This window comes from Microcebus murinus, chromosome 10 (assembly GCF_040939455.1).
Source record: "Microcebus murinus isolate Inina chromosome 10, M.murinus_Inina_mat1.0, whole genome shotgun sequence".
In the NCBI taxonomy this organism is placed as follows: Eukaryota; Metazoa; Chordata; class Mammalia; order Primates; family Cheirogaleidae; genus Microcebus; species Microcebus murinus.
The window spans coordinates 16,627,691-16,641,511 of NC_134113.1; the positions used below are offsets into that span (position 1 = coordinate 16,627,691).

At 42.6% G+C, this 13,821-nt stretch overlaps 1 protein-coding gene across 1 annotated transcript in view; it reads right to left on the reverse strand.

The window, feature by feature from the left end:
• C10H12orf75 (chromosome 10 C12orf75 homolog) overlaps positions 1-13,342 on the reverse strand; it is a 30,221-nt gene extending 16,879 nt beyond the window's left edge. The window contains exons 1-2 of the mRNA XM_020287880.2: positions 13,111-13,342; positions 428-452 (exon numbers count right to left, since the gene is read on the reverse strand). Of these exons, the coding sequence (XP_020143469.1) occupies positions 428-452; positions 13,111-13,156 (71 nt within the window). The 5' untranslated portion in view covers positions 13,157-13,342. The remainder of the gene's footprint in view (positions 1-427; positions 453-13,110) is intronic.
• Between the last annotated feature and the right edge of the window lie 479 nt (positions 13,343-13,821).

A 13,821-nucleotide genomic window follows, 5' to 3' on the forward strand; every position in this document is an offset into this window, starting at 1 on the left:
TTCACTCGAATATCTAGTTATCAACTTTAAAACAATTCAGTATGAATTTGGTACGTGTGTGGCCCCAGCCTCTCCACCCTGGCGAACTCTAAGACATTATGTAGTCACAGGAGCTACGTGCTTAATTCTCCCATAACACTTACTTTTTACTAGAAGAAATATCTATACAAGTTGGGATGGAAACACAATTAAACATTTCCCTGTCTTAAGATTCTGAGTTAAAGTGCCTGGGCAACTGAAAGGCTAGAATGAAAAGTCACAAATAACATTCTTCAAATAGCATTTTAATTATAAACTAAATGATAATCTTGATGTGTACACAGTACAGAAGGTATTTTCATATCTACAGATATCTAAAGGTCAAAACCATGAAAAACAGCATCTTCCCCAGAAAGAAGCTTGTAAAATCATAATATTAAGTACTTACACATCTTTAGCTGCTCCTGTAGGGCCTAGGGGAGAAAAAAAGATAGGTTTGTATTGGTGTCACAGTATTGCTATAAAAATGTTAAGCCCAATACCTAAAATGTAGTAATATTCTAGAAGAGACAAGAATATGATTTTTTTTAAAACAAATTTCAAAAAAGAAAAAAGGAGGGTAAGAAAAATCATAAAATTCAAATCTTAAGTTTCAAATTTAGTTTAAGTTTCAAATCTTAGGTTTATAATTAATTCTGTCCATTTTTAACAATTCCTATAAATTACAAGGTGTTAGTTCTGAAAGGAATTTTACAGATCACCTATTTCAATCTTCCTTTTGACAGATAAGAAAACTGACATACTTAGAGAAACATTTTCTTTTCTAAGCCATATACCTCCTAAGTTGGTGTCTACTGGCATTGTTTGGAGTCACTCATCACAAAGTGAAAGCAAAGCCACAGGACCAAATGCAAGTGAGGGACTACATGAATCGGGAAGGCTCAAAGACACCAGCCTAGCTCCAAAAGGAGTTACATGTCTGTCTGTCTTTCTTTCCTTCCTTCCTTCCTTCCTTCCTTCCTTCCTTCCTTCCTTCCTTCCTTCCTTCCTTTCTTTCTTTCTCCTTTCCTTCTTTCCTTCCTTCCTTCCTTCCTTCTTTCTTTTCTTTCCTTCCTTCCTTCCTTCCTTCCTTCCTTCCTTCCTTCCTTCCTTCCTTCCTTCCTTCCTTCCTTCCTTCCTTCCTTCCTTCCTTCCTTCCTTCCTTCCTTTCTTTCTTTCTTTCTTTCTTTCTTTCTTTCTTTCTTTCTTTCTTTCTTTCTTTCTTTTCTTTCTTTCTTTCTTTTTCCAGAGATGAGGTTTCGCTCTGTCACCCAGGCCAGAGTGTAGTGGCAGTAAGTTTCCTTTAACCTCTTAAAAACTCATTTCCTTCTTGTGTCATATGAGGGTAAAAAGAGTACCTTTATCAAAGGTTATTGTGAAGATGTGAAAAGATAATGTGGGTCAGGCATGGTGGCTCATGCCTATAATCCCAGGACTTTGGGAGGCCAAAGCAGGAGGATCACTTGAGCCCAAGAGTTCAAGAACAGCCTGAGCAACATAGCGAGATCCATCTCTACAAAAAAGTTTTACAATTAGCCAGGAGTGGTGGCGCATGCCTGTAATCCCAGCTACTCAGGAGGCTGAAGCAGGAGGATTGCTTGAGCCCAGAAGTTTGAGGTTGCAGTGAGCTGTGATCACACCACTGCACTCTAACCTGGGTGACAGAGCAGGACTCTCTCTTAAAAAAAAAATCCAGTGTGTGTAAACACTTAACACAAAGGCTGGTACATAAAAGTAGCACACTAAATTATTATTAGCAGTCATATTTAACTTAACATTTCAATTTCCACATATATAAAATGGAAATTTAAGTAACTTCTGCATAAGTCACAGATATGTGGAAACAAAGATGTGTTACAAATTAAGTGTATGGGAAAAGTTATTGCCAAAATTTCAAGAACTATACCTTATACCCCAGTGGTATTAATTTAGGACCTGTAACACTGCAAATTAAAAGCTGATTGATCATAAAGAAAATTGAGACTATGTCTCAAACAAATTCTTATAAGGCTTTGACTAAACCTGAACTTTATAATAAACTTAGTTTCTTTCATCAGGGAAGAGTAACATTTCTATGCCACAATGATCATTAAAAGTGTGGGGCACACACACATATACATAATGCTTTGGAATCAAAGATCATTAAACCAAAAAATCCTAAAATTAAAAAAAAAAACTTAAGGAAAACTGCCAACAGTGGAGTGCTTTGATAGGAAACAAAATGATTAGTGCAACCATAAACACTTGAAAATGTACATTTTATTTCAGAGTCAAAACAAACATGTGAATCTAGAAGAAAATCTAGAAAAAAATATCCTTTTCATTTTTATTTTTATGGAAAAGGATAGGGAATGTTCTGGGATTTTGCTATGATCAGGGGAGGGGAGAGCCAGAGGTGTCAGAAACTTCAATTCTGCAAATCTCACCCGGGTAAGAAAACGGGTTATAACCTGGACCCATGAGTCCTCCACATTTAAAGATGAGGAGCCACCTAGTACAATCCACAGGGTGAACAGAGTGGACAGAAGCCACCCCCACACATCTCGGCACGGCCGCAGGTGGTGGGGTAAGAACAGCAGAAGGCAGAAGACCCCCGTCAGGTCCCTGTTCCAGTATTCGTCTAATAGTCACTAAATCACTGTGTTTCAGTGTCCAGTAAACAAGGACATAATGGGCCAAAATGCAGCTACAAAGGCAAAGCACGATAATGTGTGAAATGAGTTTATAAAATGGCAATGTGTTGTGCATTCAGTACTATTCTAATCAGCATCAGGAACTGTCTGCCCGCTCCACCTTGACTGCAGCAAGCTGTGGGCACCTTCGGGGCCTCTCTCCTGCCGGGCTCACCATTTAGCTCCCCAGCAGGCCTGAGGGAGATGCTTGGTGTCACCATCCAAAAGGAAGTCAACAGATCATTCCTTCTGTTCTGAAATGGCCCTCGTTTGAAAAGGGCACGGTCTAACAACTTCAATGGTGGGAGTGGGGAAAAGAACTCGGAAACACTACACCAAGTGTGTGTGTGTGTGTGTGTGTGTGTGTGTGTGTGTGTGTGTGTGTGTGTGTTTATACACACACACAATTGTAAAATGCACTCCATTTTTTAAAAGGGAAGAAAATGTGCACCTTAGAAGAAAGGTAACATGGTAGTTATTGATAAGCTTATAACCAAGGTAGGGAGACTAGGACTCCTCAACACGACTTCCCAGCATGAAAAAGAAAAACATTTGTAATTGTTGGAAACCCACAACAAAACTCTCAGAGTACCTAAGTATATAAAATGTAAAATATATGTGTCCTGCAAAAGTATAAATTCATAAAATGGTCACAAAAGAAAAATTATTACCTTCAGTGCAACTTTTTAATCACATTTCCTTATATATTTATTATAACTAACCAGATGGAGATCTCTAATCTGGATAATTTATTCAAAAAATACTTTGATCAGAGCTAGTCTGACAGTGGTAAAACCCCACTTGCTTTAAATTATATTTGTGGTTGATGTGATTCACCATTTATTAAACAAATATTTATAGTGGTGCATCTGCCTTTTTCTAGGCTCGAGGGATAGATCATTCATCCTGTTAATACCACTTCATTTCCTGCCAAACTGGCTCTTTACTGTCTAAACATAGCCATGGTGGGTTAATATTAATATAGCAGGCCCTGGGAGAAATAGAGATGGAAGAAAGGTAACAATGTTTCTTATGGGGGAAAAAAAATATCCAGACCATTGGCATTTTTCTGGATCAAAAGATTTAATGACTATTTTCCAAAACTGTATAAATTACAATCATAATTTAAATATCTTCCCAAAAAACAGAGAGGGAGAAAGTGCTCTCAGAATAACATGATATGCAGCTCCCTAACAAAAAGTAACTGTAAATGGTTGGACTGGAAGGAAGAACATCTCCCTCTGAAGGTAACTGTTTCTTTAACACTTCAACATTGTTGACTGTTCCCCATATCATTTCATCTCACCATGATTGTGTTTACCTTTGACCTTACACACTTCAAAAGATTCTAATATTTTATTCATGAGTCTCAACAGTCAAAAGCCTGTCTCAGTTACTTAAAAATGCATAGCAAACCCAATTTATTCAAAAAAACTTAATCTGATATTGTGGTATCTCAGAACAGTATCTGGTCTTTTGTCCCTGGTTCCTGGCGCAGAGCTTCTAAAGCCCTTGGAACTTCCTGAGTGACAAGGGTAATAGCATGCTCCTGCTCTAATGAGGTGACTCTGGCCAAGCCCTTAGATAGTTTCAGGATGGGAGCTGGTTGCCAGAAAGGTCAAGCCTTGATTAGATGGAACTTTCAGCTCCACCCTGCAACCTACATGAAGCGGAGAGGGCCTGGAGACTGAGTCAATCATCAATGGCCAAGGATTTGATCAATCACACTTACTATCTTGGTCCATTTCATGTTGCTATAAAAGAATATCACAGACTGGGTCATTTATAAAGAAAATAAATTTATTTCTTACAGTTCTGGAGGTTGAGAAGTCCAAAAGGCCATCTGGTGAGGGCCTTTCTGCTGCATCATCCCATGGCAGAAGGCAGAGGGGCAGGACAGTGAGAGAGAGAGCAAGAGGGTCCTAACTCACTTTTATAACAACCCACTCTCATAATAACTAACCCATTCTCTTCATCCCCCAATTTATTAATGGATGAATGACATTAATCACCTGTTATTAGGTCCTATCTCTCAACACTGTTGCATTGGGGATTAAATTTCCAACACATGAGCTTTGGTGGACAGTCAAATAATAGCACCTACAAAAACCTCTAAATGATGCAATTCAGTGAGATTCTGAGTTGGGGAACACATCCGCATGCTAGGACAGCGGTGTATCCCAACTCCACTGGGGACAGAGCACATCACTGAACCTGAAGAGGGGCTTTGTGAAGACCCCCAAATCTATAGCCAAGTCAACAGAAGTGTGGGTCCCTGGGTGCCCAATACTTGTGACAGGTATCTGAAGTGATTGCAATCTTGGGGGACCCAGCCCTTCAACCCTGGGTAGTGTCAGAATTCAGCTGAATGGTAGGAGCCCAGTTGGTGTCAGAGAATTGGAGAATTGGTTGGTGTTAAGAGGAAAAAAGACCTCTTAGCATCCTTTATGCTTTATGGAAAAATTTAATGTCCTAATAGTAACTGAGGTTCTGAACAGCCTTAAAGTGCTTTATGAATCACACCAAGATTGAACTGTGCTGCATTTATGTCAGCAAATAATTATTTACACTCCAAGTACAGAGTTTAATAATATTTTATCATATTCTAATTTGGTCCTGTTCCTGACCAACTGCAGAAAAACCTTCTGTATTGGTTTCGTATGGCCCACGTAACAAATTACCACCAACTGGGTGGCTTAAAACAACAGAAATATATGCTTTCCAAGTACTGGAGGCAGAAATATGAACTCAAGGTGGCAGCAGGTCTATATTCCCTCCAGAGGCCCCAGGGAAGAAGCTATTCCGAGCTCTCCTGGCTTCTGTGCAGTGATCATTCTTGGCATTCTTTGGCGTGGGGCCCCATCACTCTCTCTCCGCCTCAATCTACCTCATCTTCTCCTCTCTGTGTCTGTCTTCTCCTCTTCTGTCTCTTATAAGGACACTTATATTGGATTTAGGGCCTACCCTGATAATCTAGTATGATCTTCTCATCTCAAAATCTTTAACTTAATTACATTTCCAAAGACTCTTTTATCCAAATAAGGTCACGTTTACTCATTCTGGAGATTAGAGCATGGACATATCTTTTTAGGGGCTACCACTCAACCCACTACACCTTCTTATCTTTGCCCTTCCCCACCACAAAAGAGGAAATCCTTCTTTGAATAGAAATATAAAGCAAAATTAATATTGGGGGGAAACTACATTTAATATGTATATCATACATTCCACAAATAGAATGTTATCCCTAGTGAATGATAAAGCAGGCCAGTGGCAAGATACTGCATCAGTTGAGTAATTTTAAGTAGATGTGTATGACACCTTGGTTCCTATACACAGATGGTCCTTTGAGATCAGTCTGTCTTACAAGAAGAATGAGTCATCTTGCCCAGTATATCTTCGGTATTGTTCAGCTTTGTACATTTATTGAAATGTATAAATATCACATATGCCAAATTCTAAGATGAGGAAAATACTTATCTCTTCTAAAAGAAAGAAGAGGTCACATACATTTTTTTCATTTGAAAAAATAAGTGTATTCATACCTTTTTGATCACCATACTATATGCACTTTATAGTTTAGGAAATACACTAGAAATATTCACAGGTAAATAAATTGCTGAATTACATATTGTCATATTTCTTTCTTCAAACTGAATGGTGATATCATACACACACAAAAAGAAAATAAAAGTATGTGAATAATCTGTAAAACAGAAAAAATACTAAAGATTTACAAACTACTCTTCTTTCAGCATAAATGACCAGAAACATAAATGACTATGGCTTTTATGGGAAATAATAAAAACATGCAGGAATGTTTTACTCTTTATTTTTTTTAATAAAAGAAATAGTCCCTCTGAGAGCTGTATAAATATAACTACAGAAAACCAAACAAAATTCTCTTTAATTTTGACAGCTTGCTGTGGCTCCACTGACCCATAATAGTTCTACAACTATGTCACAGTCTCAGTTTGGCCAAAAGAAGTGGAACAACAGCTCGTTGGTTCATCCAAAGCAATGTTTAATTTTAAGAAGCCAATAAAAATGCAAATTCATAAGTCATTTCTTCAAATAATGGAGGAGAAAATTCAGGTCAATGTGCCCTAGAAATATAAAATTATATCAATGAATATGGAAGCTCTTACTGAAAATCTCTTTTTTACAGGTTGTCATGCTGATGAGTGGCTATACTTTAGGTAGGTAAAAATTTAAAAAATTAAGGCCACCTAGGGAGAACAGACATAATAAGGTAATGCATTAACATTTAGCTGCTGTATGATTTAAGCCATGTGTATATTGAGCTATAAATTAATTGGCTCATGGCAGAACTGAGTAATTCACTTATGACACCTTTATGGACCATTCACATGGTTGCAATGGCACTTCTGGGGACCTGAAGTGAGCCAAACCACAGAACTTCCTGATTCTGTTGCATCAGTGATAACTACCTGAGCAGAGGTGTCTCTGTATCTCTCCTCATTCCCTGTCTCCTCAAACATGGTACATCCGAGAGCGTGCTTAACACCTGCCCCTTCCTACCTTTCCTGTAGAGTGAGCAGCAAACTCCTGCCAGTTACCCAGGCTTTGACAGTTTTAGTTCATTTTTACTTCTCTGTCCTCCTCCATCCCACAGCTGCAGTCTGTCCTCAGCCTGACCGTCTTTCATGCGTCTCTGACCTCGGCACCTCCACCCCTCGGGGCTCCTGGCCATGGTCCAGGCCCTCAGCACCTCACTGACCCCAGACAGCAGCTTCAAATTATGCCACTTCTAGATGCACATACCTTCAATGGCTCACTCTTCTACACCAGTTATAAATGCCTTTCCCTATATTAATGATAAACAGCATATTGAGAATTTACAACACACGAGGCACTGTTCTAAGCACTTCACATACACTAACTCATTTCATCTTAAGTAGGTTCTATTATTACTCCCCCATTCTGCAGTTGAGGAACCTAAGGCACAGACAGCTTAAGCACGTTGGCCAAGGTCACATGAGTGATGAATGGCAAAAATAGGATTTGAACTTGGGCCACTTGGCTGCAGAGCCCACTCTCAACTTTCTGGCCTCCTCACCCCATTCTGACCATTCTTACTTCCTTCCCATTATCCTGCAACCAGTATAAACTACTAAAAGCTGGTCAGGCAAAACTTCTACCCTGAAATGCACCAGCCCCATTTCTGTCTTTAGGACTTCATATAGCACCAAAAATGTTCTCCCTCCCATTTTCTGCTTATCCAAATCTTACCTATTCTTCAAAGCCCAATCAAGGTCCACTTCCCCCAGGCAGGCCTCCCTGACTGCCTGACATTTTATTTTATTTTATTTTCTCAGTTGTTACTTTGGTCACAGTGTGCCCACACAGTGCAGGACTTAATTTTGTATCTTCTTAGCTTCCCAAATATACTTATTCACTCAACAAATATTTTTTGAGAGCCAAATTAAATTCTATTAAAAATGTGGAGCCTACAATTGCAAAGATATGGAATCAACCTAAGTGCCCATTGACCAAGGAGTGGATAAAGAAAATGTGGTATATATGCCCCATGGAATACTACTCAGCCATAAAAAAGAATAAAATAATGTCCTTTGCAGCAACTTGGATGGAACTGGAAGCCATTATCCTAAGTGAAGTAACTCAGAAATGGAAAACCAAATGCCGCATGTTCTCACTTACAGGTGGGAGCTAAGCTATGGGTATGCAGGGACACAGTGGTGCAACGGACACTGAAGACTCAGAGCAGGGAGGCTGGCAGGGGGCAAGGGAAGAAAAACTACCTATTGGGTGCAATGTACACTATGCACATGGTAGGTACACTAAAAACCCAGATGGCACCATTATACAATTCATCCATGCAACCAAAAACCACTTGTACCCCTAAATCTAGTGGAGATAAAAGATAATAAAAATTTTAAAATGTGGAGATTGGTCTAGAGGCTGAGGGTACAGCTATAAACAAATGCATGGGCTTTCATGAGGCCTACATTTGGGGGAGGGTAACAAAGGAGACAAGAAATAAAATACCAGCCCTCCAGCAAAAAGTGTTTCAATCAGAAAACAAGAGTGAGTTCAGCATGTCTAAAAAACAGAAAGAATGGTGGTGGAGCTGGGACCTAGTTGAGGGTGGGGGAGTAGTATCAGATATATATGGCTTCTTTGATGATATCAACAAAATTTTATATTATTTCCCCCACAAGTCCTGGACTAATGCTAAGCACAGTCAATACTGTTAAACCACTTAGAGATGTAAATGAAGGCTGGACCCATATAGCTACCTCAACAGAATGCAATTATCTAGCTAATTGAGGACAAGGAAATAACTAACCTAAATAACTGGACCCAAAAGGATTGTATTAACTCCCTTGGTACACTGATAAAAGAGGATAAATAATTATTAAGCTCCTCCTCCTCAGACTATTATTATATAAACAGTAGAAGAACCATTATGGAAACATTCTGACAATAAACTGCCCACAGTTATGGTCAGTTGCCAATTATATATCTCTGGCAGAAAAACTACAACCAATCAATTTAACCAAATATGAGCCAAATACTTCTGAGATAACTCTGCTGCTGCAAATAATTTCTACAGCCTTAGCCTGCATTATATAGGTTGTTGCAGGTATTTGGAACCATCCAAACTTTTAAAGGTATTTTCAGGCTTACATAAAGAGGGGTTTCTGGTTTATATTACAAAGACTCGCTTAACAGTCTACATGCATGTGACTGTATAGAGGGGAATGACTGACCCATTGTACATCATTAGCTCAAAATGCAGGATGGCTCTTCGCTGTCTAGTTAGGGGATATGTTCAAAGAAAAACAAGAGAACAGGGAATCTGATTGCAGAGGAAGAGCAAGAGAGTAAGAGAGAGTGTAAAAGCTCCCTGCCTTCTAATAAATGTGACACTTTAAAATGGACTATATAATTCAGATGTTTCTTTGTAGTTTAGGGTCTAGAGGCAGGAAAAATGTGCTGAATCCTCACAATAGTGGTAGGTTGGGAAAACTCAAATTCCTACCTTGAGAGAATGATCATATCAAAATATTAAAAAGGAGAGCTCTTGTGTACTCAAAATGTCTCTCACAGTCCCATCTAGGCTGATAGCTCAACTCTGCCAGGAAGACTTCTCTGATGAAACTATATTATTCCACATCTCCTGGGAACGTGGACGTTCAAGTTATTTTATTACACACTGCTTCACAATTGTTCTCAAATGCTTCATCTTCCCACCTACACTATCAGTTACTCAAGAGCAAAAATGTTTGGTTCCATTCAACAATCATACATGGCTGGATGCCCTGAGCCTTCCCCTAAATGTCCCTAGTGGAGTGCTCTGCACATAGGGGTGGACAGTGTGTAAGCTTACAGTTATAGATCTACTGGGGGAGCAAATCTATCCTGAGTTAACGAGTGTCTGACCCATTTGACCATCGTACTGCATATCAGCTTCTCCTTATATCGGAGACTGGAATCAAATTGACTCAAGTACCTTACTGCATATCAATCTGCCATATTAACCAAGTTCATCAGACAAAAGGCAAGGATGGCAATTGTCCAAGTAGCTCAGGGAAAGTGAAAACAATTATCTGGTTTACCTGAATAACTTAAGAAGTAAAACGGGGCTTGTAATTGAGATTTCAGATTTGGGGGCACTGTAATAATGTGCTAATGCAGGAAAAAATAGATTTGCCATGTTCTTATAGAAAAAATATTCAGGGAAAACCACTTTGCCTTCAACACGGTAATAATATTCTACTACTATATAGTAATAATGACAGTTTACAGAGAGCTTTCATACATTACCTAATCCTGAGTTTCATATAAGCCTTATGGGGCAGGGGACAACCAAATATCCCCATTATAAACAAGCTCAAAAAAATAACATGAAACACCCACGCACCACAATCAGCACAGTGCCAAAGCCTAGCTTCAGCTCCATGTCTGGACTCCAAGTTCAGCATCCTTTCCACAAACTCTCTTTGAATATATTTGGGGGTGGAGGGTGGAGTTTAAATATGGCAATTGAATTGTATGACTCCTGTTACATTTCAGAAATTGCACACTGGAAGTAGTCGGAGGACAGGCACAACATCTATTTAATGAATTTCATATTGCTTGGATTCAGCCCCCCAAGTTTGCAGCTTGCCAATGGTATATTTGATGTTGATGGCAAAGCTCACAGTTGAAAGAGACTTAAGCATCTTTGCATTGTGCTTTATTTTTCTTAAGCTTACATCTCTTATCTTGATGCATTTCCTTCCTGAAATTAAATTCCTACCACCAGCTGACAGAAAATTTCAAAATAACAATGAGCAAATCCCAAAGCCAGCCAGCTGGACTCACAAGCAGGGAAATGTTTGGGAATGACTTCTCAAAGACAAGGGCAGATCCACCAAAGAGGTGACGCAATAGCTCCCTACTCCTAATGTTTTTCTCCTGCATGTTTTCAGTCTGCACTCACTATCTTGCTTTTCTCTGAACAAACAGCAAGCTGGAGGAGAGAACAACATGCTCCTACATGCACTGTCCTTCATAAACAGAAGTCAGGCTTTTCTTCAAGACAACGTGCACTTGAAGTAGTTTTTTTCAATAAAACTATACCTTTTACGTAATAGGGGATGTGCTCCTGAAAAAAAGTCAATCAAATATTTGTAAAGAGAATCTTATTTTCCCAAGAAATATGATTCCCACATTAACATTTCAGAGCTACCTTACCATATCTTATCATCATTCTGATTTGTATTTAGCAACAGTACCCCACCATTCCCAAACCCGACAAGCAGCTCATTAATAAATGAAATGTAGCTCCACTTGAAAGGAAAATCTGTTACAAATCCTTCCTGTGATTTTTTTATAATGTGGATAATTTTTCTTAACCTTTTTAAAAGTAGAGCGATATGCAGTGGGTTGGATGGGGCCACAGTTCCTGGGAGATTGGGCGACACAATTCGAGGTGCAGGGTGTGGCCCTGACACTGTTCCAGGTTTCCTTGCAGAGCTTTTTGGCCACTTGCAGGTTTGAATCCTATCGTTGCCCTCATTAGCACGAGGCACTAAGCTAACTAACCCACCTCACTGTTACAAAAATCTAAAAGATTTGTTCCCCAGCGGTGCTCTGAGTATCACAAGGACAGAATTTAATTCAAGATGGTAAAGGTTACCTGTAAGAGATAAAGTCTTCAATGAATGGCTACCTGGGTTCAGTCACATCTCGTTAGGTCTAGAATCCCACATATTTTAGCCCCTTCTCTTGAGATGGAACATCCCCTATGTGCGGTAACATTGACAGCCACGGAGGAAAAACAAACTTAGTCAATTAACTGAGCAGATGTCCACATTGGATTCCATTACGTGAACATCAACATAAACTTTAACATAAATAAAGAAGTCCTGAGTCTTAAACTACATCTTCTGCCCGGGTCTGGGTTAAGGGACGTGACAGGCCCGAGGTTACAAAGTCACCGACAGGGCATCCGCTCCCGCCCAGGAAACATGGCAGCATCAGACCGCTGTTTGCACTTGCAGGTTGGGATAGGATGTGGCGTGTGATTGATCTCCATCGCAGGAGACAGGAGCTCTTTATCCAAAAGGACACCAACATAGGTCAGCAGATACTACTCAAAACAGATCCAGGCTATCTTAAATCCGGAGACACAGGCTGGGTTAAACGGAAGAGCTGAGTTTGAAGGATGTCACTGCGCACAAAGACTGGCCATCTAGAGGACCTCGATTGCCAATCAACAAAATGAAGTGATATGTAAAGAAGTTTCGGTATGTCTTTAAAATGAAAAATAACTTAACCGAACTGTTAATAATAAAGCTCTGCCACACACACCTAAAGCACCCTTATTACTGCAGCTTCTCGGAGAAATCCCAAGAGCAGCACAGCAGGTCTGAAGCATCAAGACCGACAAGGATGCCTTTTTGGAGCCCTGCTTGCAGTTCTCCTCAATCCCACTCGCACCCTCTTTCCCTCCCCGCCCCACCCCCACCACCAGAAAGTCCAGACTTATTCTGCTGCACTTTTCAAGGTGCAGCGTCTAGCTTCCGAGGAGCCGGGGGCGAGGCCTGGAGGAGCGAGTGCAGGAGGGCCACATCTGGGGACCCTCTGCCCCAGGAGGGTGCGGACCCCTAACGCCGCGGGAGCCCCGCGGACAGTCCTCCCCGCGCTCCCTCCGCAGGGACGCCCCGCAGGCTCGCCGGGTCCGGGCGTGACCGCCCCCGCGCGGGGGACTTGCCACGCTCTGGGTCTTCGCAGAAACGGGCTGTCAGCTCTTGTCCCGAAAAGGGGACGGGGCGAGGGGGCTGCGCGCGCCCGTCCCCAGGTGCCCGCACCCGTCCTTCCCGCCGCCTCCCCCGGCCCCTCCGGCGGGGCGCCCCCGCCCCTGGCCCCGGCCGCCCGCGGCGCTCACCTGGGCCCGCGCCCGCGCTGGTGGCGGTGGAGTTCCCGCAGCCCATCGCGCCGCCGGCCGGACGCCGCCTCGGAGCTCGCGGCCGCGGTCCTGGGGGCGGAGACCCAGCCGGGGGCGGCGCGCCCCGGGCGGGACCGCGGGGGCCGGGCGCGGCGGGCTGCGGGCGGCGGGGCGGAAACCACCGGCACCCCTCGCCGGCGCCCCGCTCGGGGACCCCGCGGGACCCACCCGTCACCCCGGCAACCGCGGCGCCGACCAATCCTCAGGCCGCGGCGCGCTCCGCGGCCGGGCATTGGCCGGCGCTGCGAGGGGGCGGGAGTTTAAGGTGGTTGGGGGCGCGGGCGCGGCGAGGGGCGCGGCGAGGGGCGGAGGTGGGGAGCCCCGACCCCGCCACACCCTCCGGCTCTGCCCCGGGTGTGGGCCGGGGAGGAAGCGGCGGGGAGCACCTGTTTTGCGCACAGCGGACGCCGAGAAACGGTGTGGACTGAAGGATGTTCAGGTCTGCGGCCAAAACCGAACCCGCCCGCGGTAGCGGAAAGCTGGCGCGGCCCGGTCCCCTCGCCCGCGTCGCCTGCTAGAAACACAAGTTCGGCCCCGGCCGGTCACTTTAACCTGCTCCGCTTTAAAATAAATGCTGCGATGTCTGGACCCTGGATCCGCACCTCCGCTCCGACAAACGGCAGGACCGCGGTGCGCAGGGCGCCGTCCCTC